Below are 26,284 nucleotides of genomic sequence, written 5' to 3'. Positions count from 1 at the left end.
AATAAAGCTGCTATGAACATTCAAGTACAAGTTTCTGTGCGAAAATAGTTTTCATCTCTCTTGGATCAATGCCTAAGAGTGCAATTGCTGGGTCATATGGTAAGTTTATTTTTAATTTATAAAGGAACTATCAAACTATTTTCCAGAGTGGCTATACTATTGTATATTCCCCAGCAATGTATGAGTGATCCAGTCTCTCCACATCTTCGCCAGCATTACTTGTACTTTAAAAAGCTAAACTGGGGCTGGCCTGGTGGCACAGTGTTTAAGTGCGCACATTCTGCCTCGGCAGCCCGGGATTTGCCGGTTCGGATCCCGGGTGTGGACACGGCCCCACTTGGCAAGCCATGCTGTGGCAGGTGTCCCACATATAAAGTAGAGGAAGATGGCCACGGATGTTAGCTCAGGGCCAGTCTTCCTCAGCAAAAAGAGGAGGATTGGCAGCAGTTAGCTCAGGGCTAATCTTCCTCAAAAAAAAAAAAAGCTAAACTAAGAAGTTGGTCAATGCATTTTAAAACAAAAGGAGAGACAAAACTTGACATTTTAGCTTATGGATGTACATAACACCATCTATGAAATATTTTGGTAACCAAAAAATAAACAAACCTCAATCTGTTAAAAGCAGCTAGATGTAATACTAATTTATGAGGAAAACTGGGATCAGAGGGAAGATGCTAAATGACAGTATAAGAATGCAGTCAGTATAATCTAAAATGTGAGAAATTCCATAAGATAAATAATCCAATTACTTTAACAAATAAATTGCAAGGAAAAAAAGTGAGAGGCACAAGTACAGATTAAAAGAAACTTAGAAGCCATATCAACCAATTACTCTCTGTGGACTTTATTTAAATCCTGATTCATAAAAACCAACTGTACCATTCATGAGGCAATGAAGGAAATGTAAACAATATTTAAATGCACAATGATACTAAAAATTATTGTTAACTTTTTAGGTGTGATAATAATATTGTAGTTATATTTTTTAAAAGAATTATCTTTTCATGGAAAGTAATTTGGCAGTTCCTCAAAAAGTTTAACGTATGATTACCATAAGACCCAGCAATTCCATTCCTAGGTATAAGAAAGAACAGAACAGAAAACAGGTACTCAAACAAATACTTATTCACGAAAATGTGAATAGAAGCACTATTCATAATAGCTAAAGGGTGGAAACAAATCAAATGTCCATCAATGGCTGAGTAAACAAAATGTGGTTTATGCATACAATAGAATATTATTCAGCCATAGAAAGAAAGGAAGTCCTGATACATGCTACAATGTGGATGAATCTTGAAAACATTATGCTAAAGTCAGACAAAAAGTCACACGAAGCATGAAATATCCAGAACAGGTAAATCCATAGAGACAGAAAGCAGATGGGTGGTAGCCAGGAGCTAGGGGAGGGGAGAAGTATTTTGGGGAGTAGCTGCTTAATGTGTATGGGTTTTATATTGGGATGATGAAAATATTTTAGAACTAGATAGGGGTGGTAATCGCACAACATTGGGAATGTACCAAATGTCACTGAACCTTTCACTTTAAAAAGGTTAAATTTTTTTTTTGAGGAAGATTAGCCCTGAGCTAACACGCGCCACCAATCTTCCTCCTTTTGCTGAGAAAGATTGGCCCTGAGCTAACATCCATGCCCATCTTCCTCTACTTTATATGTGGGATGCCTGCCACAGCATGGCTTAATAAACAGCGTGTGGGTCCACACCGGGATCCAAACCAGGGAACCCCAGGCTGCCAAAGAGGAGCAGGTGAGCAGGTGAACTTAACTGCTATGCCACCAGACCAGGCTCCCTAAAATGGTTAATTTTATGTGACGTGAATTTTACCTCAATTATAAAAAAAGAATTATCTTTCAGAGATACATATTAAAGTATTTACAGAGGAAATGATAAAATTTTATATTAAAATTGATTAAAAATAAGGGGCCTGCCTGGGCACACAGTCGTTAAGTTTTCATGTTCCGATTCAGCGGCCTGAGGTTTGCTGGCTCAGATCATGGGTGCGGACATGGCACCGCTTGGCAACCCATGCTGTGGCAGGCGTCCCACATATAAAGTAGAAGAAGATGGGCATGGATGTTAGCTTAGGGCCAGTCTTCCTCAGCAAAAAGAGGAGGATTGGCAGCAGATTTTAGCTCAGGGCTAATCTTTCTAAAAAGAAAAAAAGAAAGAAAGACATGTTTAATTTTGGGTCCTGCCCAGTGGCACAGTGGTTAGGTTTGCACGTTCCTCTTGGGCAGCTGGGGGTTCACCGGTTCGAATCACAGGTGCGGACATATGCACTGTTTGTCAAGCCATGCTGTGGTAGGAGTCCCACATATAAAGTAGAGGAAGATGAGCACGGATGTTAGCTCAGGGCCAGTCTTCCTCAGCAAAAAAAAAGAGGAGGATTGGCAGCAGATGTTAGCTCAGGGCTAATCTTCCTCAAAAAAAAGAAAAAAAAAGATTAAAAATAATTGGGAAGGGAAGTCACAGATAAGGAATCAACAAAATAAGATTATCCATGGGTTAATTATTGAAGCTGTGTGACAGGTATAATGAAGCTCATTTTACTATTCTACTTATATATATATATATATATATATATATATACCCACACACACACACATATATATATATATGTGAAATTTTTTTTTACCATAAAAAGCCTTTTAAAAAGAAAAAAGTCAAGATTTGATTTTAATAAAGAAAGTCCACTTGATTTAAGGACTTGATATCACCTCCTCCTGAAAAATAAGACTTGGGAGTATTAAAGGAAGGCTACGAACTGGTACACGTTTCCAGAACTCCCAGACATTCCCCAGATGCTCTGGTCTGAAGCTGAGTCTCTGGTTATAAAAGGCGCATTTTTGCTTGGTGAGAAGGAATGGACCCAGGGAAGCTCTGGCCCATGCCCAAAGTTCCTGGGTCTGAATGAACACTCTATCAAATTCAACTTGGACCTCTGAATAACCACAGATTCCATCTTGCAGGATAACCAAAGTTGCTAAATCACCTGAGATACCTGTTAAAAAATGGCAGATTCACAGGTCCCGCCCCAGATCCACAATTCAATCTCCAGGTCTGGGCTCCAGGAAGGAGGACTTTAACAACCTCCCCAGGTGATTGCGACGCCCTCTGAAGTTTGCGAATCACTGGATTAGGATACCAGGGTCCCTATCTTCCAGTGGACAAAAGGCTGATTCTAGAGCTCCACCTTGTGGCCTAAAAGCTAGAAAACAACTTCACCAGAATCCCTGCTTCCCCCACATAACTGTGACCAGCATTCAAAGCCCAGCAAGAACCCTTACAACCTCTTCTAAAAGTTTATTCCTCAGAGACAGCATTTTGATCCATGTCATTCCACTCAGAGAATTAAGAGGTCCACAAAATATTATAGAAAGCTAGCTTTGAAAATACAGACTATTTTAGAATAAGTATTACACTGTGCATTCATTCAATATTTACCGAGGTTCCATACTATTCTAAGTACTGTGCTAGGCCCTAGAGATTAAAGACAAATAAAACATTGCTTTGTCCCTAAAAATCCACAGAAAAACACGACAAGTAATAGTATAGATTAGGACAAGTGCCTCCTTTCTGAGAAGGAGTTCCTGGGCACTGGGAAGGAAATCAAAGACATAATATTGGTTTAGCTGAAGATAAGACATAGTCATATTAAAAGATAAGCAAATATGGCAAAAGCAGCGACTGAGACAGGCAACATGAATGCCACAGACCATAAGGACTTTACAGAGGCTCCGAATAGAGCAATCCCTTACTCCAGAAGTAAGGGACAACTTCATCTGTTCAACACATACTCTGTGCAAAACTGTGCTAGGCGCTGGGGACACTGAGCAAACTAAAGGAAGCTATAAGAGTATGTAACAGGGAGATCTAGCAGGGACATTTTCCCTGATCAGCTACAATTTGATCTTGGACCTTGAAGGGTAACTAGGACTGGAATAGACAAAGAAAAAAGGAGAAATTTTCCTCTATGTGTGTTTGTATGTGGAGGAGGAAACAAGAGGAGAAGGGACACTGGCACCAGTGAAGAGGCAGACTGCTTGCTTACGGAATTTTTATTTTATCCAGTAAAGTAGGTCATACATTCATTCCAAAAAACATTTTCTTGGAGCATCCCACATCATAGGTTCTGGGCCCATGAACAAAGATAATGAGAAGTCACTATAAAGCTCCTGGGTAGGACAATGGCAAAAGCGATGTTTAAGGATATGTGCTATATGCCAGAAGCAAGAGGCTAGTTAAGAAGCTAGGGTTGTCAATACTTTATGGAAAGAGTGGTATAGGCCTGAAATGGGGCAGGGACTGTAAGACTGAAAATAGAGGCCAGGCACTAACATAGAACAAGGCTGGTTATGGCAGAGGGATGGAAAGACAGAAGAGTCAAATGGGACTCTAGGATATCAGTGAGGTTGATTATAAGGGTGATGGTGACATTAATAAAAACAAGTTAAGAAAGGAATACAGTTTCAGGGAGAAAAAACTTTTATTACAGGTTTTAGTGGATGGAACACTCACCTGGGTATTGTATATGTATGGTAAGGACAAGTGAATGGGAGAAGAGAGAGAGAAAGGAGTGGCGAACCAGATGGCATGTCCCGATTAGAGCTATTCATTCTGACAACTAAATTCCAACGATCCCCAGTTTTTCTCTTGCAGTTTTCTATAAAGCCTTCTAAACTGCTGAGTCCTCCTGACTCTCCTTTCTCCCTCTTTTGCCCCTTCAAGCTGCTCCCTAAAGAGCTGGTTGATATTGTTATAATCATTGGAATCACTGGAAAGAAGGTAAGTACTCATTTGAAGACAATAGTGACCTTGGATTTTTTTTGAAATGTACTTTAAGATGTAACATAATACAGTAAAGTGCACTAATTCTAAGCAAATAGCTCAATAAAATAAAGGAAGCATAGATGAAAGAAAACTAGAATGTACAGGGACCCTAAGTGATTAAGAAAACAGAGTGGGGGAATATGATACACACATACACACAAGTTATTTCACTTCTCTGTACCTTGATTTTCTCATCATTAAAATAGGAATAATAGAACCTGCTTTGCAGTGTCAAGATGGTGGCATAGGAAGACTCTGAACTCACCTCCTCCTGTGGACACAATGAATTTACAACTACTCTTGGAACAATAACCCCTAAAAGAAAACTGAAAACTGGATAAAAAGAACCTTGACAACAAGGGACAGAGAGTCTATCTGAAGAAATAACAGCTGAAAACTTTCCTAACCTAAGGAAGGAAATAGACATGCAGGTACAGCAAGCACAGAGAGCACCAAACAAGATAAACCCAAAGGGGCCCACATTAAGACACATTATAAATAAAATGTCAAGAATTAAATATAAAGAGAAATTCTAAAAGCCACATGAAAAGAGCAACAGATTACATACAAAGGAAACTCCATAAGGCTATCAGCTGACTTCTCAGGGGAATCCTTACAGGTTAGAAGGGAGTGGAACAATACATTTAAAGGCCTGAAAGGAAAACACCTACAGCCAAGAATACTCTACCTAGCAAGGTTATCATTCAGAATGGACGGAAAGACAAGGAGTTTCCAAGACAAGCAAAAACTAAAGGAGTTTATCACCAAGAAATCAGCTTTACAAGAAATGCTAAATGGACTTATTTAAGTGGAAAAGAGAAGACCATAAATAGGAATAAGAAAATCATTGGGAAAAAAAAGCAATAAAATCACTGGCAAAGGCAAATATACAATAAAGGTAGCTGATCAACCACCTATGAAGCTAATATGAAGGTCAAAAGACAAAAGTACTAAAATTATCTATTACTATGATAAGAAGGTAACAGATATACATGCATGAAAAAAGAGGTTCAATATGATATAAAAAACATAAAATGTTGGGAGGAAGAGATTAAAAGGGTAGAGTTTTTAGCAAGAGGTCAAACTAAAGAGTCCATCAACTTAATATAGATTGCTATATACATAAGGTATTATATAAGAACCTCATGGTAATCACAAGCCAGAAACCTATAATAAACACACAAAAAATTAAGAGAAAGGAACCCAGACATAATACTAAAGAAAGTCATCAAACTATAAGGGAAGAGTGCAAGAGAAGAAGGAGCAGAGAAGAAGTACTAAAACACCCAGAAAAAAAGTAACAAAATGGCAATTAAGTACATTCTTATCAATAGCTACTTTAAATATCAATGGACTAAATGCTCCAATCAAAAGGCATAGAGTGGCCAATGGAATAAAAAATCAAGACCTATATATATGCTGCATACAAGAGACACACTTTAGACCTAAAGACACTCACAAACTGAAAATGAAGGGATGGAAAAAGATACGCCATGCAAATGGCAATGAAAAGAAAGCTGGGGTAGCAATACTCATATCAGACAAAATAGACTTTAAAACAAAAACTGTAACAAGAGACAAAGAAGGGCACTACATAATGATAAAGGGAACAATCCAACAAGAGGACATAACACTTGTAAATATCTATGCACCCAACATAGGAGCACTTAAATATACAAAGCAATTATAAACAGACATAAAAGGAGAAATAGACAGCAACACAATAATAGTAGGGAACTTTAACACTCCACTTACACCAATGGCTAGATCACCCAAACAGAAGGTCAATAAGGAAACATTGGCCTTAAATGGCACATTAGACCAGTTGGACTTAGGAGATATATACAGAATATTCCAGCTAAAAACTGCAGAATACATACATTCTTTTCTTTTTTTTCTCCCCGAATCCCTCCAGTACATAGTTTATATTTTAGTTATGGGTCCTTCTAGTTGTGGCATGTGGGACGCCACCTCAGCATGGCCTGATGAGCGGTGCCATGTCCGCACCCAGGATCTGAACCAGCGAAACCCTGGGCTGGCGAAGCGGAGCATGAGAACTTAACCACTCGGCCATGGGGCCAGCCCCCACACATTATTTTCAAATGTACATGGAACATTATCCAAGATAGATCACATATTAGGCCACAAAACAAGTCTCAATAAATTTAAGAAGACTGAAATAATACCAAGCATCTTTTCTGACCACAATGGTATGAAACTAGAAATCAACTACAGGAAGAAAATCGGAAAAGCCACAAATATGTGGAGATTAGACAACATGCTGCTGAACAATTGGGTCAATGAAGAATCAAACGACAAGTCAAAAAATATCTGGAGACAAATGCAAATGAAAATACATCATGCCAAAATTTATGGGATACAGTAAAAGTGGTTTTAAAAGGGAAGTTTATAGCAATACATGCCTACCTCAACAAATAAGAAAAATCTCAAGTAAACAATCTAACAGTGTACCTAAAGCAACTGGAAAAACAACAAATAAAGCCCAAAATCAGTAGAAGGAAGGAAATAATAAAAATGAGAGCAGAAATAAATGAAATAGAGACTAAAAAAACAATAGAGAAAAAATCAACGAAACTAAGAGCTGGTTTGTTGAAAAGATAAACAAAACTGACAAGCCTTTGGCTAGACTCACCAAGAAAAAGAGAGAGAAGACTGAAATGAATAAAATCAGAAATAAATGAGGAGAAATTATGACACCTCAGAAACACAAAAGATTATAAGAGAATACTATGAACAGCTATATGCCAACAAATTTGATAACCTAGAAGAAATGGATAAATTCTTAGAATTATATAATCTTCCAAACAGAATCAAGAAGAAATAGACAATTTGAATAGACCAATCACCAGTAAGGAGAGCAAAACGGTAATCAAAAACCTCCCCAAAAATAAAAGTCCAGGACCAGACAGCTTCCCTGGTGAATTCTACCAAACATTCAAAGAAGACTTAATATCTATCCTTCTCAAACTATTTTAAAAAATTTAAGAGGTGGAGAAGCTTTTTAACTCATTCTACAAAACCAACATTACCCTGATACCAAAATCAGACAAGGACAACACACAGAAAAAGAAATTACAGGCCAATATCACTGATGAACATCAATGCAAAAATCCTCAACAAAATACTAGCAAATCAAATATAATAATACATTTAAAAGATCATACACCATGATCAAGTAGGATTTACTCCAGGGATGTAGGGATGGTTCTACATGTGCAAATCAATCAACATGATACACCACATTAACAAAATGAAGAATAAAAATCACATGATCGTCTCAAAAGATACAGAGAAAGCATATGACAAGATACAGCATCCATTTATGATAAAAACCCCAAATAAAATGGCTATAGAAGGAAAGTACCTCAACATATAAAGGCCATATATGACAAACCCACAGCTAATATCATTCTCAGTGGAGAATACTGAAAACTATCCCTCTAAGAACAGAAACCAGACAAGGATGCCCACTTTCACCATTCTTGTTTAACACGGTATTGGAAGCCCTAGCCAGAGCAATCAGGCAAGAAAAAGAAATAAAAGGGATCCAGATTGGAAAGGAAACTGTCACTATTTGTAGATGACATGATTTTATATACAGAAAACCCTAAAGAATCCACGAAAAAACTTTTAGAAATAATAAATGAATACAGTAAATCTGCAGGATACAAAATCAACATACAAAAATCAGTTGCATTTCTATACACTAACAATGAAGTTGCAGAATGAGAAATTAAGAATACAGTCCCATTTACAACTGCAACAAAAAGAATAAAATAACTAGTAATAAACTTAACCAAAGAGGTAAAAGACCTGTACACGGAAAACTACAAAACATTGTTTTCAGTGTTTTAGAAGACACAAAGAAATGGATGATACTCTGTGCTCTTGGATTGGAAAAATTAACATAGTTAAAAAGTCCATACTTCCTAAAGCAATCTACAGATTCAATGCAAGCCCTATCAAAGTTCAAACGACATTTTTCACAGAAATAGAACAAAGAATCCTAAAATTTATAGGGAACAACAAATGACCCCAAATAGCCAAAGGAATCCTGAGAAAAAAGAAAAAACCTGGAGGAATCACACTCCCTGACTTCAAAATAAACAAAGCCCTAGTAATCAAAACAGCATGGTACCGGCACAAAAACAGACACACAGATCAATGGAACAGAACTGAGAGCCCAGAAATAAACCCACACATCTACGGACAGGGTAATTTTCGACAAGGGAGCCAAGAACATACAATGGAGAAAGGAAAGACTCTTCAATAAATGGCATTGGGAAAACTGGACAGCCACATGCGAAAGAAAGAAAGTAGACCATTATGTTCACCAGACACAAAAATTAACTCAAAATGGATTAATGACTTGCATGTAAGACCCAAAACCATGAAACTTCTAGAAGAAAACAGAGGCAGTATGCTCTTCAACATCAAATCTTAGCAGCATATTTTCAAGTACCATGTCTGATGGGGCAAGGGAAACAACAGAAAAAATAAGCAAATGGGCCTCCATCAAACAGAAAAGCTTCTGCACAGCAAAGGAAACCATCAACCAAACAAAACGATAACCTAACAATCGGGAGAAGATATTTGCAAACCATACATCTGATAAGGAGTTAATATCCAAAATGTATAAAGAACTCATACATCTCAACAACAAAAAAACTAACTATCCAATTAAAAAATGGGCAAAAGATCTGAACAGACATTTCTCCAAAGAAGATGTACAGATAGCCAACAGGCACATGAAAAGATATTCAACATCACTAATTATCAGGGAAATGCAAATCAAAACTACAATGAAGTATCACCTCATGCCCGTCAGAAGGGCTATAATTAACAAGACAGGAAATAATAAGTGTTAGAGAGGATATGGAAAAAAGGCAACTTTCATACACTGCTGGTGGGAGTGCAAACTAGTGCAGCCACTATAGAAAACAGTATGGAGATTCCTCAAAAAATAAAGACTAGAACTACCATATGATCCAGGTATTCCACTGCTGGGTATTTATCCAAAGAACATGAAAACACAAATGCTTAAAGACATATGCACCCCTATGTTCATTGCAGCATTATTCACAATGGCCAAGACTTGGAAGCAACCTAGGTGCCCATCAAGGGATGAATGGATAAAGATGATGTGTATATATATACAACGGAATACTACTCAGTCATAAGAAAGGATGAGAGCTGGCCATTTGTGATAACATGGATGGACCCTGAGGGTATTATGCTAAGCGAAATAAGTCAGAGGGAGAAAGTCAAATACCGTGTGATCTCATTCATAAATAGAAGATTAAAACAGCAAACAACCACATGGAGACAGAGATTGGATTGGTGGTTACCAGAGGGTCTTGAAAGAGGGAGGGAGGAGGGCCAAAGGGGTGATTAGGCACATGCGTATGGGGTGATAGACTGTAATTAGTCTTTGGGTGGCAAACATGATGTAATCTACACAGGAATCAAAATATAATGATGTACACCTGAAATTTATATAATGTTACAAACCAATGTTGCCACAACAAAAAAAATAAAATATAAAAAAAAGAAAGAAAGAAACCTGGTTCTCACACCTACAAACAAAATAAGAATCTACTTCATAGGACTGTCATAAGGATTAAATAACGAATTATTCATATAATCGTCATTATGCCTGGCAAGTAATGCTTATTAAATGTTAGCTATTATTTATTATTATAAGGCACTAACAGGTTAAGTAATTTGCTCAAGATCATATGGCTAGTAAAGTGTACTGTCTAGATTTGTACCCAGGATGTATGGCTTCAGATCCTACACTCTAAATCATCAAGTCCTTCTGCCTCCCCTTACCTTGCTGGGATAGTTTCTTAATCTACAATGATGAAGTCAGATCAGACAATACCTAAAGTACCTTCTAGAGCTGACATTTTATTCTACCAGCCTAATGAGCTTCTTTCAGGGCAGCAGTGGGACAAACAACTTTGCTCACACTCCTATGGGCTACCAGGCTAAAGTAGAGAAGTACAGCCTAGGCTTGGGATAGGTCAGAGAAACCATTCCCACATGGAATAATCCATAGGTTAAGCCAGGAATGGGTTCACTGTGAGGCCCCCTTATTATTCCATGGAGTTATATTTGTTTCTAGGAGGCCAGTAAGTCTCCCCACTAGGCCCAGAATTCACTCACATGCTTAAGCTATAATAAGCTGGAAGTCACTTATAAGCCTGCTAAGGAACCAAAATAAGCTCTAAATCTAGAATCTTTAGAACACCATGTGAGTCTTACCCTCTTGGGGGTTAAGGGTCTCTATGAGAACCTAGTAAAAGCTCTCCACCCATCCCTAGAAAAAAATCACCACATGTGCTCACTTAGACATGCAAACACCCACAATTTTACCTGCAATCACAAGGGATTCACAAATTCCCTAAAATCTTTCCCTAGACTTTAAGTATTCCTGAAATAGATCTATCCTGTGCCAGGCTTGTTGTCTCAGGATTCAGAACTGCCCCAAGATCTGGGCTAGAGTTTCTAGGCAGCTGTGTTCAGGAGACAAATCATCTATTGCAACTCAGCATAATTAACCCTGCATAGGAAAGACAAAGGGCCCCGTCATACTCCCCCACACCAACTTGTCACAAGAGAATCCAAACAGAAAAGATCTGTAATTTAATCCCAAAACATCAGTGGACGTGAAAAGCAAGACCCCAAAAATACTTCATGCCCCTTTTCTACCTCACACCCATAAAACCACACAGAGCCTTAGAAGAGTTGGAAAAAACAGGTAAAAACATCCTAGTCCCCAGGGCACTGTGCTCCTCCTTTTATTCCAAGAAAGGAAATCAGTCAAGATTGCCCATTAGCCTTATTAGATGACTTTCTCCCATATGGGCTTTTGAAAACTGTAGGTTACCAAAGAAACCAGATAACCTCACCCACAACTGAAGAAGTAATCAAAACAGAACATAATATTTTCCCCCAAGAGACTAGTAACAGTCTAAGTGTTGCTGAGGGTCTGGAGGAACACAGAGTCTCCTGTTTAGCTGGCAGGTTTGTAAATCAGTACAGGCTTTGGTTGTGGCAGGATATTCTGACAATTTTTATCAAAAATGTAAAAACATAAACCCTTTGATGCAGCAACTCCCTACAGATATTTCTGCAAAGGTAAGCCAAGACAGACATGTAACCACGTTTAACACAGCATTGTTTACAATGGCCCATGCTGGAAATAAGAAGTCCTGGTTGTTGAGTAAACCAAATAAATGGAATATCCTGTAGCCATTAAAAGATTGTGCTAGATCTGTAAGTGCTGACATGAAAAAAGCTCCAAGACATATTATTAATTGAAAAAAGAAGTGAAGAACAGTGGGTATTATTGTTCCTTTAATCTAAAATTCATAAAGCATACATATACATGCTGGTATATGCACTAAATTATCTTCTGGAAAGACATATGAGAAACTGTTCACTGTAGTTACCTTTAGAGAGAGTGACTAGAGACGAGAAGGAGAAGATCTATACTGATGTACAAATATTTTAAAAACATACAAGTAGGGGCCAGCCTGGTGGCATAGTGGTTAAGTTCTTGCACTCCACTTCAGTGGCCCAGGGTTTGCAGGTTTGGATCCCAGGCGTGGACCTACACACCGCTCATCAAGTCATACTGTGGCGGCGTCCCACATACAAAATAGAGGAAGATTGGCACAAATGTTAGCTCAGGGCCAATCTTCCTCAAGCAAAAAGAGGAGGATTGGCAACAGATGTTAGCTCAGGGCCACTCTTCCACACCAAAAAATCACAAGTAGACAGATAATCTAGCGATGGGTTTTTTGTTTTGTTTTCATTATATTTCTCTGAATAGTAACCTTAAATCTAACAAATGTTACTATAAAAACAAAACAATAATCTCACTTTGAATTTTCTAAAAAGAAAGAAGTCATGTTTAGTGATAAAACAAGTGAAAAGGGGAGGAGGGTCCACAACGCACAGTAGGAAACTGGTGGAGGAGGTTGAGGGGAAATCGGTGAGAGAATTAAAACACTCAACCCCCTCTTCTTTCAAGACACTGCTGACACCATGAACTACTCAAGCTTTCCTCTGGGGATGAATAGCTCAGAGCCCCACTCCAGTTGCCAGCTATTCATTACAATTGTAAGTATGGGAGATAGAAGTTTGGGAGAAAGCTGGCGTAGTTAGTCCAAATCCTGCCTTTTGTGATATGGATGAGGCAGAACAGTTGTTCTTAAAGAGCCCGAAGTGGCAGAGAATGCTAAAGCTGAACACAGCAGACTGTCTTCCTGGCAGCAAACAAGCCTTCTTAAGCACACAGTGCAAAGGCACCACAGGGGTCCTGCCACTACACGCGTTTCAGCAGCATGGAAAAGCAAGAGCCAGGTACAGAAACAATAGAGAGGGTAGGAGAAATCTCCGCGGCCCTACAGAAGGAGCCCTGCTCAACACCAGGGACACTCCTCTGGGCTGTGCAGATCTGCTGCAACGGTTCCAACCCCTCTGACTGCCCCATGGAGAGAATCAGCTAGGACTAGAAACCACCAAGGAAGATAATCCTCTCTACTTTATTGCCCTTTCATCTGAGGCCCATGAAATAAATCATAACCTCGCTTACTCTTCATGATGTTCTTCTGCAATATTGCCATACAAAGTGGGAAGTTACCTCCATGTAGAATCTGCAGAGGAGTTGTCAATGTATGTAAGTCTTTCATAAAGCAACGCTAGCTTTATGTACAGGTGCCACAAAAGGTCATCCCTCCCCCATAGGATTTAAGGGACATGAAAGAGTCCCCTAGCTGCCCCCATCCACACATTTCCCTTAATGATGCCTACAATGGCCCCACCAGTGATTCATACCATCGGTTCAGGACTGTCCTTAGTGTACTCAGTGGCTCTTAATCTTTATTGTTTAGTCACTGGTCCTTCTGAGAAACCAAAGAAAGCAAACAAACTCTGTTCTCAGAAAAATGCAGTTAGATGAATACACAATATAATTTCCATACAAATTTGGGGTTCACAGTTATCCTGAAGCCTATCTAGAGACCCCTTCCCCCCTGGGGTTAAAATCCCTGGTTCAGAGGCCATGAGTTTGTCAAATCTCCCCCACCCCCTCCATCCCCCCACAGGAGCTCCCGTGCATCTGGGGAACGCTGGGCCTAAAGACACAAGGCGGTACTGGAGGGAGGCTCTCACTGCTTCATGTTTCCTAGAACTGACCCTATCTAGAGTCCAGATTACAATTTATGACTCCTCCTCAACAAGGAGTATGGATTTCTCACACTGCCTGTTCCTTGGGAACAGGGCTCCCCCTGGCTTCAGAGGCACCTGAAGATGCCAGGAGATGTCCAACTGAGATCAACTGCTAACCAGGTTCTTACAATCCTTGCTGGCTCATCATATTACCTGACAGTTGAGGCAAAGAAAAGTTTTAACTCCTTATGAATAAGGGGGGCTCACCTCTGAGGTTTTCGAATATCCCAGAGTCCCACTCCTTCCTTTGAATTAGCTGTGGCCAATAACCGGGGCTCCACAGGGTTAAACATGACACTGTGAAAGGCTGATGGATAGTTTGCCAGGCAGAAGGGCTCTGTGAAGAGAGAAATTATGATCAGTTCATCTTGGGAACCTTTGGGCCAGTGGCAGGGAGACATGCAGAAGTATAAACGCAAGTAGAAGTGCCCCCTTTTAATAACCACCCCAATGGGCTGGAACCCCAAGGTAGTATGTCATCCCAGCAGTCACCCTTACTCCCGAGGTCCCCACAAGTCCTAGCACACACTTTTTGCTCATAGAAAGTCTGAAAACAGCAACTGGAACACATTTAAACAAACTTTAAGCTATAATAATACTCAGAAATTTATATAGCACCTATTCAGATCCCATGAGGAAACAGAAATTGTCACTGTAAATGGGAAGATAAGTCGTTTTACAGTAAGAAAAACTGAATTTCACATGAAGTGAAAAAATTCACAACCAGTTACTGGTAGGATTATTATACCTTAATCCAAATGTATTAGTTTTAGAAATTAAAAGTTTTAAAACTACATAAAGACTTAACAAAGACACAGCAAAACAATGGAAAAAATGAAGACAAGGCAAGACAATAGTGCAGTTTTCCCTTCTGATCATATTCTCCCTAACTGAAAAGAAAATGGCCTCAGTCTAGAATTTTATGATTTCACTTCCAGTATTAGAATACTAAAAAACAAACAAACAAAAACCATCTAATACTTGAATTTCTCTTGCATCTAGCCAGCTCCTAATCAACCTCACCCAGAAACCCTCCAGCCCTTTGCATATATTAGCTGGCTCCAGGTGAGGAAGGAATCACTTTGCTACCTGGGAGGACCAACTCCTGTGGAAGCTGTTTAGAAGCAACAGACAGAAAGCGCTCCCCAGACACTTCACAGGCCTCTGGGCAGAGGGGGCGCTTAGTCGTCTAAGCCAGCAGGCAGTTCAGACAAAGGAGAATTTCACCTGCCAAGCACCTGGTGACTCACCCACTGCCACTGCTTGCAGCTACCTTATCTGCCTGACCTTAAGAACAAGCTTCTCTTACAGCTTGAACCACAGTAATGAGCATAGCCCACATATTAAATGCTTGGAATATAGAATAATAAAAAGACCCAGATCCTACCAGACAAGCCAGGCAGGATAGTAACTCTATGAACACAGGTATGACCATGACAAAGCTGTACCAAGTGTTGGGGTGGGGGTAGCACTGAGGGTATGCTGGAGGAAAGAGCCTTTGAAGACAGGCAGAGTGACGGAGAGAAATCTCTTTGCAGGAAATGAGCTGAAAAGATGCATTTCCTGAAGAACTTCAGAGAAATTCAACAAAACAAGTTCTTCATTTTACACTTCAGAGACTTAAAGAGCATATCTGGAGGGGGACCTCACCCAGTAACATCCCTTAAACAAAGTGTATTTGCCATCATTTTAAGTTTCTATACACAGTTAAGATGAGGTTCTGTGGTTCTTTCAGAAAACAAGCCTGAAACTAGGATGCAAGAAAGTGCCTAACACACACCTCCATTCTCTGTAAATAACCAAGAATATGTGCATGTCAGCACTACACACAGAGCTGGCCCACAGTGGCTACCCTCCACAGTGAGGCAGCACATCTTCCATTCCTTGGGGCCACTAAACACCAAGATACTGTGGTGTTTACTACAGGTACAAGGGTTTGTGGAGATTCACAGGGGTCTAGAGAAGGACTGGCAAAGGTGCTTCACTTCTGACTACTTTGGGGTAGGACAGGACATCCAGAGACACATATCTATGTCCCCATGTGAGAGTTTCTTCTCCCTTTACATCCCTCCCACCCAGCTTACTCAGGTCATATATTGGATCAGCAAGAACATGACATCAAACTCTTCAACACAATCCCACAGCCTTTTGTACAGGGACCCTACCTCCATGCGGAGACTCCCGGATGTCCCAGATGAGAACTCGGCCATCATCTGAGGAGCTGGCAAAAATATTGTCATTCACTGGGCTCACCGACAAGCCATATACTGCATCTTCGTGAGCAAACACATCCAAGGTCTCGCTGCTGAGAGACAGAGAGCAGAGAGAGGCACACAGGCACACACATACATGCAAACGGAGGGCAGAGTCCTAGCCCTCTGCTTCCTAGAGTGGGGTTCTCTTTCATTTCCAGGAGAATGTCAACTAGCTAAACCCAAAGGATATTATATTTCCTAAAAATGTAGATATTCAACTTTTAGGTAAAAAAAACAAAGGACTATTAAAGAGACTTTTTATAGATTTCATGGTAAGTTTGCTTTTTGCACTATTTAAAAGTGACTCAACAGATGAGTTTTTGTGTTTTCACCTACTACCGAACGCATCCGCTTGTGTACAGATTGGGGGGTGGTGCTTGATTTCCAAAAAGCAAGGGAAAGCTTTAAAGCAGCCAGGTCTGATGCCAGTAGTAGAAGAGGGATTTCCTGGCAGTCTGGCATGGTGAATAAGAGCATGGTTCCGGGGGCAGGCTGCCTAAGTTCAGATCGTAGCACCTCCTGACCTTAAGTTACCTAAAATCTCTGTGCCTCCATTTCCTCATCTGTCATTGAGATAAGAGTATCTCCTCATAAAATTATTGTGAAGGTTACATGAATTAATACACACAAAGCACTTGGAACAGTACCTAGCACATAGTGAGAACTCAACAATATTAGCTATTTATTTTCATTGCTATCATTAAGTATTACATTTCCTTTTCTTCCAACCTCTCCTTTTAAATTTTCACAAAAAACTTTACCTTCAGACCAACTTTGCAAATCATTTTTTTAGTCAAAATTTTATTTCAAAAATATTATAGGAATCTTTTTCAAAAGGAACAGCTGGTTTCATCTTATTTTCTTCAAAAAAAAAACTATTTTGGTCTAAAGAGATATTTGCTTCTCTTCATATGAAAAACAGACTCAGTCACTTTCACATGCCAACAATCTATTTACCTTTCAACATCATGGAGGATAACTTGCTCATCATTTCCTGTAAGAGGAAAAAGCAGATATTTGATAATTCCTGCAAAGTGGTCCCTGTCCACAATAAAATTTAGTATTTTAAAGTTTCCGGGGAAAATATGAACAAAGTCAATGTTAATATAAATCAAGAGTGTTAATACGAAAAAGTTTATAAAAGTAATTTAAGAAGGATAGGTCAGTCTTATAGAGAAATTTAAAAAGCATAATAGTAACTAGGTATAACACAGTACAATTTCTAAAATGTATTATCCAGTGGATGATGTAAAAAAAAACTGTGGCTGTTAAGGAAAAGAGTAAATGATCATGGGAAATCAATTCATTCAGCCAAGCTAGTACTTGGTTTTTTTTTTTTTTTAAAGCAAAAGATTCATTAACTGTGAGACCTGAAATAAAATCTGTAACTTTTCTGTGTCTCAGTTTTACAGATATCCTTATCTGTAAAATAGGGATAATAATTGTGCCTCCTGCATAGAGTTACTGTGAAGCTAACAACACATTTGTAAAAGCATTCAGAATAGGGCTGAGCACTTAACAAGCTCTCAGTAAAGGTTTGCTACTAACCACATCCTTTTTTTTTTTAGGAATATTAGCCCTGAGCATCCAGTGCCAATCCTCCTCTTTTTGCTGAGGAAGATTGGCCCTGAGCTAACATCTGTGCACATCTTCCTCTATTTTCTGTGTGAGACACCTGCCACAGCATGGCTTGACAAGCAGTGCATAGGTCCACGCCCGGGATAGGAACTGGCAAACCCTGGGCCGCTGAAGCAGAGTGTGCCAAGTTAACTGCTACACCACTGGGCCAGCCCCTATCCCTAGCCTTATGATCTCTTATAGTGTTAAAATTTGATGATTGTGCAATTCTAAATGATAGGAAAGTTTTTATCCACAACTTTTTTCTCTTGAATTTCTCTTTATTCCATCAAGGAATCTAAAAATATTACGTCTATGATATGTGTAGTCCTGCCTTCAAATGGTTTATATGGCCAAAAATTAAAAAGCTGACTATGAAAAGACAGAAAGTAAAAAATTTCCCACTCTATGCTAAAAGCGCAACCAATAGTCACTTAAATAGAAAGCAACAGCAGTAAAGATGTGGCCCAGGTCATCTTAAAGCCCTGGCTGTAACTGTATTGTGGGTGCCTACCAAGTAACTCAAACCCATACTAACGCCTTCTTGATAACAGGCACAGTGCAGGGTGCTGGGGATGTGAGAAGAAAAAGGTTCTGCTTGGTCCCTGAGGAACTCACAATCCAACCGCACAAACAACTAATCACGACAAGACAGGTTATCTTGTAGCGATCTGCTCTACAATGGGAACATAGATAAAGGGGCAATTATTTCCTTCATGAACAGGGTGAAAGGACATGGCAGAAGGAGAGAACGTTTTTACGGGGAAGGAGACATTTGAACAGAAACTCAAAACTTTTACCAAGGGAAGACTTAGGGGAACTGGTGGGGACTGGACAATTAGTCATGACCCACGAGGAAGAGCGTGCACAAAAGGCACGAGGGCACTTAAGATGGCAAGAGGATTAGAGGGCTAGGGCACAAGACGTAAGGAGAGGGAGGTGAGGCCAGACTGACACACTGAGGGTTAGACTTTATGCTGCGGACACTGCAGGGCCAAAGGTTCACATGGTTGGACCTTTATTTTTAAAAGAAAACTTGTATAAGCAATGAATTATAAGGAGGGTTAGAGACTGGTAGCAGAAATCACAGAAGGGCACTGCAGTAGCCAGGCCAAAGATGTGGACCTGAATCAGGGCAGTGGGTGTAGAAAGAGAACAGAAACTAAAGGATGAGTATGAGAGGCTTTCAAGTCTAGTTGGTGACTAACAAGATGTGTAAATGAAAGAAAGGCAGGTTTGAGGATGACCAAGATTTCTATTAGGCTGAACCAAGTAAAACTTGTCATTTTCGTAAGTTGAAAATGCTTCAGTGTCAGTAGTTTCTTAAAGTTAAACCTAATAACTTAAATAATTGGATGAATGGTGATAATGACTGAGACAGGGAATCCAGGGAACAAGAGGAAATTTTTGTGCAGAAGAGAAGGACTAATAATATTGGTTTTAGACCTACTGCATTTAAATTGCTTTAGGAACACACAGGTAGATATTCAGTGGGGAAATCTACAACACAGAAGAGATCAGGGCTAGAAATTTGGTGGTCAGAAAGGAGTGTAGTTGATGAAAGCCATCACTAAGAGGTTGGTTTGAGCACAAGCCATTCCAATTGCACCCTAACACAATGCTTTCAAACAGGAGCCATCCATGGGTCATAAGATCAATTTGAGTCACAACCAGAATCTTTAAAAATGAAATCGAATAGAATAAACAAAAAAATCAGAGTGTACCACATATAGTAAGGTTCAGCACTATTTCAGATATGTATGTGTGTTTCTGTGTACCACATTGCAATGTGAAAAGTTTTCTACCAAAAGAGAGAGGAAAAGTGTGAGAAAGAAAGAGAGAGGGAAAGAAACAAAGAAAGGGAGGAAGGGAGGGAGGGAAGAGAGAGAGGAAGGAAGGAAAGGAGGAAGGAAGGTAAAAAGAAATCAGTCTAATACATGTGTCTAAACCACAATAATGCAGAGAAGACAAGCTATGGGAAACCAGTAATTCCACAGTTCAATGAAATTAAGAAAAATAAGGAGTTATTTAGCACTCCTTTCTCCAAAATCCCAGCCACAGTGAATTTCACAAAGTGGAAATCTCCCTTCTTCTCACCTCCAGAGAATACTTTGGTGTTCCCACTGTTGAAAGCCAGGCAAAAAATGTTGGAATGATGCTCTCCTTTCAGCTGTATGGGCTTGACTCTGGAGTGGATAGCTTGTTCCATGTGCCATAGCAGAACCCGGCGATCATCTCCTCCTTGAGAGGGGCATAAGAATCTAGGGTTAAAACAGCTGACATTTCAAGGCTGACACTTGGTTTCGCCAGCATTGAATCCCATCCTTTCCCAAACTGCATCTCCTCAACTCTGTGAGATTCTGGTGGAGCACATAAACCCAGAATTCTACTGCCTTAACCATCAGTAGACACACGGCCTCTGAGCCATTCACTTATGCCAAGGAATTAAATCTTGAACAAACATACAGAAATGGAAAGGGATAAGCACTAACACTGACACCCCCAAAGCCACCTTGTTCTGTCTTTCCAGAGACCCAGTTTAAATATTTCTTCATTTGCTATCTAAAATCTTTCCACTAATGTCCCCCTACTTTGTCTAACAGAACTTGAGTTGGTTTCGAGTGCTTGCAACCAAAAAACTCTAAAGGAATATTTCTAGCATACTAGTTTTCAAAGCACTGTCCTTGATGTGATCTCATTAACTATGGAACACTGTACAAATGACATCTAAGGAACTGTCTGTCACAGTAGCAGAATCTAGATAGAACCCAGCTCTCATGAAGCTCAGTCTAGCTCTTTCTTATGCATAATTCTCAATAGTCTGAATTAAATGAGTAATATTACACTGCATAAGCCAGCTCCTGGGGCATGACAACATATCTGTTCTACATATTCTTTATATTTGCAGATGCCTTAAAAATGTCTGGAAGGATGGAAAAGAGACTGTTAATAGTGGTTACTACATCCAGGGAATCGGATTCAAAGAGAGGTAAAGGATAAATTGGAGGGTTTTTACTTTTACTTTATATATTTGGCACTCTTTGGCTTTGTAATAGCCTAAAATACATTCCTTTCCTAATAAAAATTTAAGTTAGAACAGCAGCAAACATGGGCAGCAAACCATAGCAAGCTCTCTATCTCTACCAACCCTCCTCCATTCAATACAATAGCCAAAAATTATAGTACATCCATATTAGGGAATCCTATGCAGCCATTAAATCAATAAATCTATGGGGCTGGCCCCATGGTGTAGCAGTTAAGTCCGGCATACTCTGCTTTGGCAGCCCGGGGTTGGTGAGCCCAGACCCTGAGTGCAGAGCTAGACCACTTGTCAAGCCATGCTGTGGCAGCAACCCACATACAAAATAGAGGAAGACAGGCACAGATGTTAGCTGAGGGCTAATCTTCCTCAAGCAAAAAAAAAAGAGGAAGATTGACAACAGATGTTAGCTCAGAGTGAATCTTTCTCACGAAAAAAAAAAATTAATAAATCTATAAGAACTAACTCGGAAAGATGACCAAAGGTCTTTATTAAGGGGAAAAATAAGGTGTGAAACAGATGTGTACCAACAACCATTTGTGTAAAACAAATTTTTTAAAAGCTCCATGACAACAGGAATCTTGTCAATTTTGTTCACTGTGGAGCTCCCAGACCCAAAGTATGGACATTGAATGAATATGTTTATACTTACCTATGTTTACTTGCATTTGAATATCCAGGGGCTATAAAATAAGTTGTTTATAGTGGACACCATCTCTAGGCTAAGGTTGTTGGGAGATTTTTTCTGTGTGTGTGGTAAAATATATATAAAATGAAATTTACCATTTTAAACTTTTTTTCTTTTTTTTTTTGCTGAGGAAGATTTGCCCCAAGCTAACACCTGTGCCACTCTTCCTCTATTTTGTATGTGGGTCACCAGCACAGCATGTCTGCCAATGAATGGTGTAGATCTGTGCCCAGCAACCAAACCCAGGCTGCCAAAGTGGAGCGTGCAGAACTCAACCACTAGGCCACAGGGCCAGATCCCCATTTTAACCATTTTTGAGTGTACGATTCAGTGGCATTAAGTATATTCACATTGTTGTGCAACCATCAGCATTATCCATCTCCAGAACTTTTCCATCATCCCAAACTGAAACTCTGTACCCAACAAACAAGAACTTCCCCTAGCCCCTAGTAACCACCATTCTCCTTTCTGCCTCTATGAATTTGACTACTCTAGGTACCTCATATAAGTGGAAACATATAATATTTGCCCCTTTGTATCTGGCTTATTCACTTAAAATAATGTCTTCAAGGTTCATCCATATTATAGCATGTATTAGAATTTCATTCCTTTTTAAGGCTAAATAATATTTCACTCTGTGTGTGTGTGTGTACCATATTCTCACTCACACACACCACATTTTGTTTATCCATTCACCCATCAATGATGGACATTTGGGTTGTGTCCACCTTTTGGCTATTGTGAATAATGTTGCTAAGAACAATTGTACAAGTATCTGTTCAAGTTCCTGCTTTCAATTCTTTTGTTGGGAAACTTTTACATTGCAATTTTTACTTTGTATCTTTCTGTATTACTTGACTTTTTTGCCATAAACATATATCTGTTTATTAAAAAAAAAATTAATAGAAGATATAGTAGCCAAACATACTTATTCTCCCTCCCCTAGAAAGAAGTTGCCTTTGCTCCTTGAGTTCCTTTGTTTCCTGAGTTCGTTCTTTCTTCCATTGTTGGTCAAAATCAGGTTCTGTGTCCTCCTCTGAAGTATTTCATTGTCCACTGGATTGATCCCTTAAGTGTGTCCCTCAGTGTTCTGTGTTTATGATTTGCTTATTTCAACTATGAGTTCCCTGGCCTGGGATGGTTATCTAAATTCTATATATCTTTCAAATTTACCACTTTGTTAAACATCAAGTTAAGGTCAATGAAAACAAGGGTTTGTGTTTTTGTTGATTTTAATGAAAATGACACAAAGGGATTTTTCATCTAAAATAGATTTAGACAGGTTGTGGGCACTTTAGTTCTCCATAGTCTCTACTCTTATTGTTTTCCCCAGCACTGAGGCCACAGGTCAGAGACCTGTCACTGCTTTTGCTACTTTGTCTCTTATATTAGAGAAATATTTCTCTGTACCCAAGTCTCTATCAAAAGTGGAAAATTAAAAGATAGAGAGGCCCTGGGGCCAGCCCTGTGGCCAAGTAGGTAAGTTCCCATGCTCTGTTTCGGCGGCCCAGGGTTCACAGGTTCGGATCCTGGGTGCAGACCTACACATCGCTCATTAAGCCATGCTGTGGTGGCATCCCACATAGAAGAACTAGGATATACAACTATGTACTGGGGCTTTGGTGAGGAAAAAAAAAAAGCAAAGGAAGACTGGGAACAGATGTTAACTCAGGGCAAATCTTCCAAGAAAAAAGACAAAGAAAAGATACAGAGGCCCACATCTTTCTTCTACTTACTCATGCTTCTAATCTAAGCTCCCTGTGCCTGAGATTCATCAAACATAAAATGGGGATCATAATAGCTCTACTCTCACGGGTTTTATAGATTATAAAGGCAAGTATAAGAGAGTTAAGTAACTTTCCAAGGTCACACAGTAAGTAAAGTGGTTAAGCTAAGATTCAAAAGCAAGCAGTTAAGATTCCATAGCCCCTACTCTTAACCACTACTCTAGATTGCTAGCCTTAAAGAACAAAAAATGAACCATAACTGACAAAGCAAATTCATCTAGTGGACTATTAAAGGGATTCTCCGCCTTGGTAACCTAACTCAAAAAATGTGCAGGTAAGAATAAAACAAGAGGGGCTGGCCCTGTGGCCAAGCAGTTAAGTTCGCGTGCTCCGCTGCAAGCGGCCCAGTGTTTCGTTGGTTCAAATCCTGGGCACGGACATGGCACTGCTCATCAAACCACGCTGAGGCAGCGTCCCACATGCCACAACTAGAAGGACCCACAACGAAGAATATACAACTACGTATCAGGGGGCTTTGGGGAGAAAAAGGAAAAAAATAAAATCTGTAAAAAAAAAAGAATAAAACAAGAGAGCACAGGAATGAAAAGAGAAGCTGACTTAACTGGAGTAAACTGAGGGATCAGGGGCAGGAACCAGGAAAGGATCGCCTGAAATTATAAAGATTCTAGCAGTGCACAAAACTGATAATGGTTTAATTTCTAGACTATATAAAGAGTTGTTACAAATGAATTTTTTAAACCACTAGGAAAAGAGGCAAATACGACAACTTACAGAAGAGGAAACCAAAACAACCAACAGATATTACAGATCATCTCAGCCTTGGTAGTAACAAGGAAAATGTAAATTATAATTTAGATATGTTCTTACAAAGTGGCACAAGGGAATGTACAAGATGTTCACCGCATCACTGTTCATAATAGGAAAAAAATGTAGGCAATATAAATATCCATCAATGTATAAATTGATAAATTCCCTTGGAATACAAATACAAATGAAATCTAAACCCAATGGAACATCATACAGCAGTTAAAATGAACTACAGATACATGTACCAACATAACTAAATCTTGAAAACCTAATAGTAAGTAATAAAAGCAAGTTTCAGAAGGATAGGTAAAGGATATCATTAAATATGCATTTTTAAATATACAAAACAATACCATATATTATTTATGGATAAATGCACATATAGTAAAAGGAGACTTCAATTGTATCTGTAAAATTTTGTTTCTTTTTAAAAAATAGATGGGAAACAAATTTAACAAACTGTCAACATTTTGTCAAATCCAAGTGATGTTTCTCTACTTTTCTTCATGTTTAAATATTTCATGATACTGAGGGAGTATTGTTACATCTGTTAGGTATATTAACGGCATTATGGTCATGTTAAAAAAGAAAAAAGTCCTTATCAGTTAGGGATGCATACTGAAGTAGGTGAAATGGTATATGTCTCGAATTTCCTTTAAAATATTCCAGGAAGAGTATGTGGAGAAAAGGGAACCCTCATACACTGTTGGTAGGAAAGTAAATTGGTATAGCCACTGTGGAAAACAGTATGGAGATTCCTCAAAAAATTGAAAATAGAACTACCATATGGTCCAGCTATTCCACATCTGGGTATTTACCCAAAGAACATGAAAACACTAATTCGAAATGATATATGCACCCCTCATGTTCAGTGCAGCATTATTCACAAAAGCCAAGATGTGGAAGCAACCTAAGCGCCCATCAACAGATGAATGGATAAAGAAGATGTGGTGTATGTATATACATACACACACACACACAGATATATATAATGGAATACTACTCAGCCATAAAAAGATTAAATCTTGCCATTTGCGACAACATGGATGGAACTTGAGGGTATTATGCTAAGCGAAATAAGTCAGATGGAGACAGACAAAAACCATATGACTTCACTCATATGTGGAAGATAATAAACAAAACAAACACAGATACAGAGAATAGATTGGTGTTACCAGAGGGAAAGGCCAGGGGGGAGAGGGCGAAAGGGGTAAAGGGGCACATGTGTATGCTGACAGACAGCAACTAGACTTTTGGTGGTAAACGTAATACAGTCTATACAGAAGTCGAAATATAACGATGTACACTTGAAATTTATATAATGTTATAAACCCAACTTACCTCAATAAAAAATAAAGAAATAAAATAACTTATTCCAGGAAAAGAAAAGGTAGGGGCGATAGGTGATTGATAAAATGTTGAGAACTGTGGTAGATGTGTACACCATACTTTTGCGTATGCTTGAACAATTCCATAAAATAAAATATTTTGGATTTTTCTAAATGTTCACAATAGAAAAAGAAAAAAGAAAACAGACCCTCCAGGATGGGCTGGGATACTCATAGCCAAGAAATAGAACAAGTGAGGGCACCTCTATATTTATTCACTAAGACCTACGCCAGGCAGCACAATATCTCTTGAATAGGGGCAGCTTAAAAAAAAAGTTTCAATAAAAACAAAGACAGTATATCTATATCTACGCATTCAAAGTCATAACCATTCTCAGCCAAGGGTCTTCCCCCACCACCTAGATGACATTATCTTTAATGTTCATTCTAGGCATTTATGGGATGATTTAATTTTGCCAAATAAATACTTAGTAATTTGAAACGCATGATTATTTGTAGAGTGCCTTGGGGTCACTTAAAACGACATGTTCTTAGTACCTAACATAACGATGATAGCCCAAGTACACGGGAGACTGGAATCACTGAGGCAAATTATCGCTATGGCATGACTTGCTTCTTCTCCTTTGCCCTCAAGGTTAGTGTCAGAAGATGTAAGGTGCACCCCCACACACA

The 26,284-nt window shown here is 39.1% G+C and overlaps 1 protein-coding gene across 3 annotated transcripts in view; it reads right to left on the bottom strand.

Annotated features, from left to right (window-relative positions):
* Positions 1–26,284, bottom strand: part of LOC124233752 (DDB1- and CUL4-associated factor 5) — a 115,378-nt gene that overhangs the window by 66,161 nt on the left and 22,933 nt on the right. For 2 of the 3 annotated variants that reach the window (XM_046650925.1, XM_046650927.1), the window contains exons 2-5: positions 20,078–20,221; positions 17,321–17,357; positions 16,274–16,413; positions 14,316–14,445 (exon numbers count right to left, since the gene is read on the bottom strand). In XM_046650925.1, the coding sequence (XP_046506881.1) occupies positions 14,316–14,445; positions 16,274–16,413; positions 17,321–17,357; positions 20,078–20,221 (451 nt within the window). The remainder of the gene's footprint in view (positions 1–14,315; positions 14,446–16,273; positions 16,414–17,320; positions 17,358–20,077; positions 20,222–26,284) is intronic. The other variant, XM_046650926.1, reaches the window with a different exon arrangement.

Source organism: Equus quagga, unplaced genomic scaffold (assembly GCF_021613505.1).
Source record: "Equus quagga isolate Etosha38 unplaced genomic scaffold, UCLA_HA_Equagga_1.0 220_RagTag, whole genome shotgun sequence".
Lineage (NCBI taxonomy): Eukaryota > Metazoa > Chordata > Mammalia > Perissodactyla > Equidae > Equus > Equus quagga.
The sequence above is the reverse complement of the archived record's forward strand: the minus strand, read 5'-3'. Positions and strand labels throughout refer to the sequence as shown.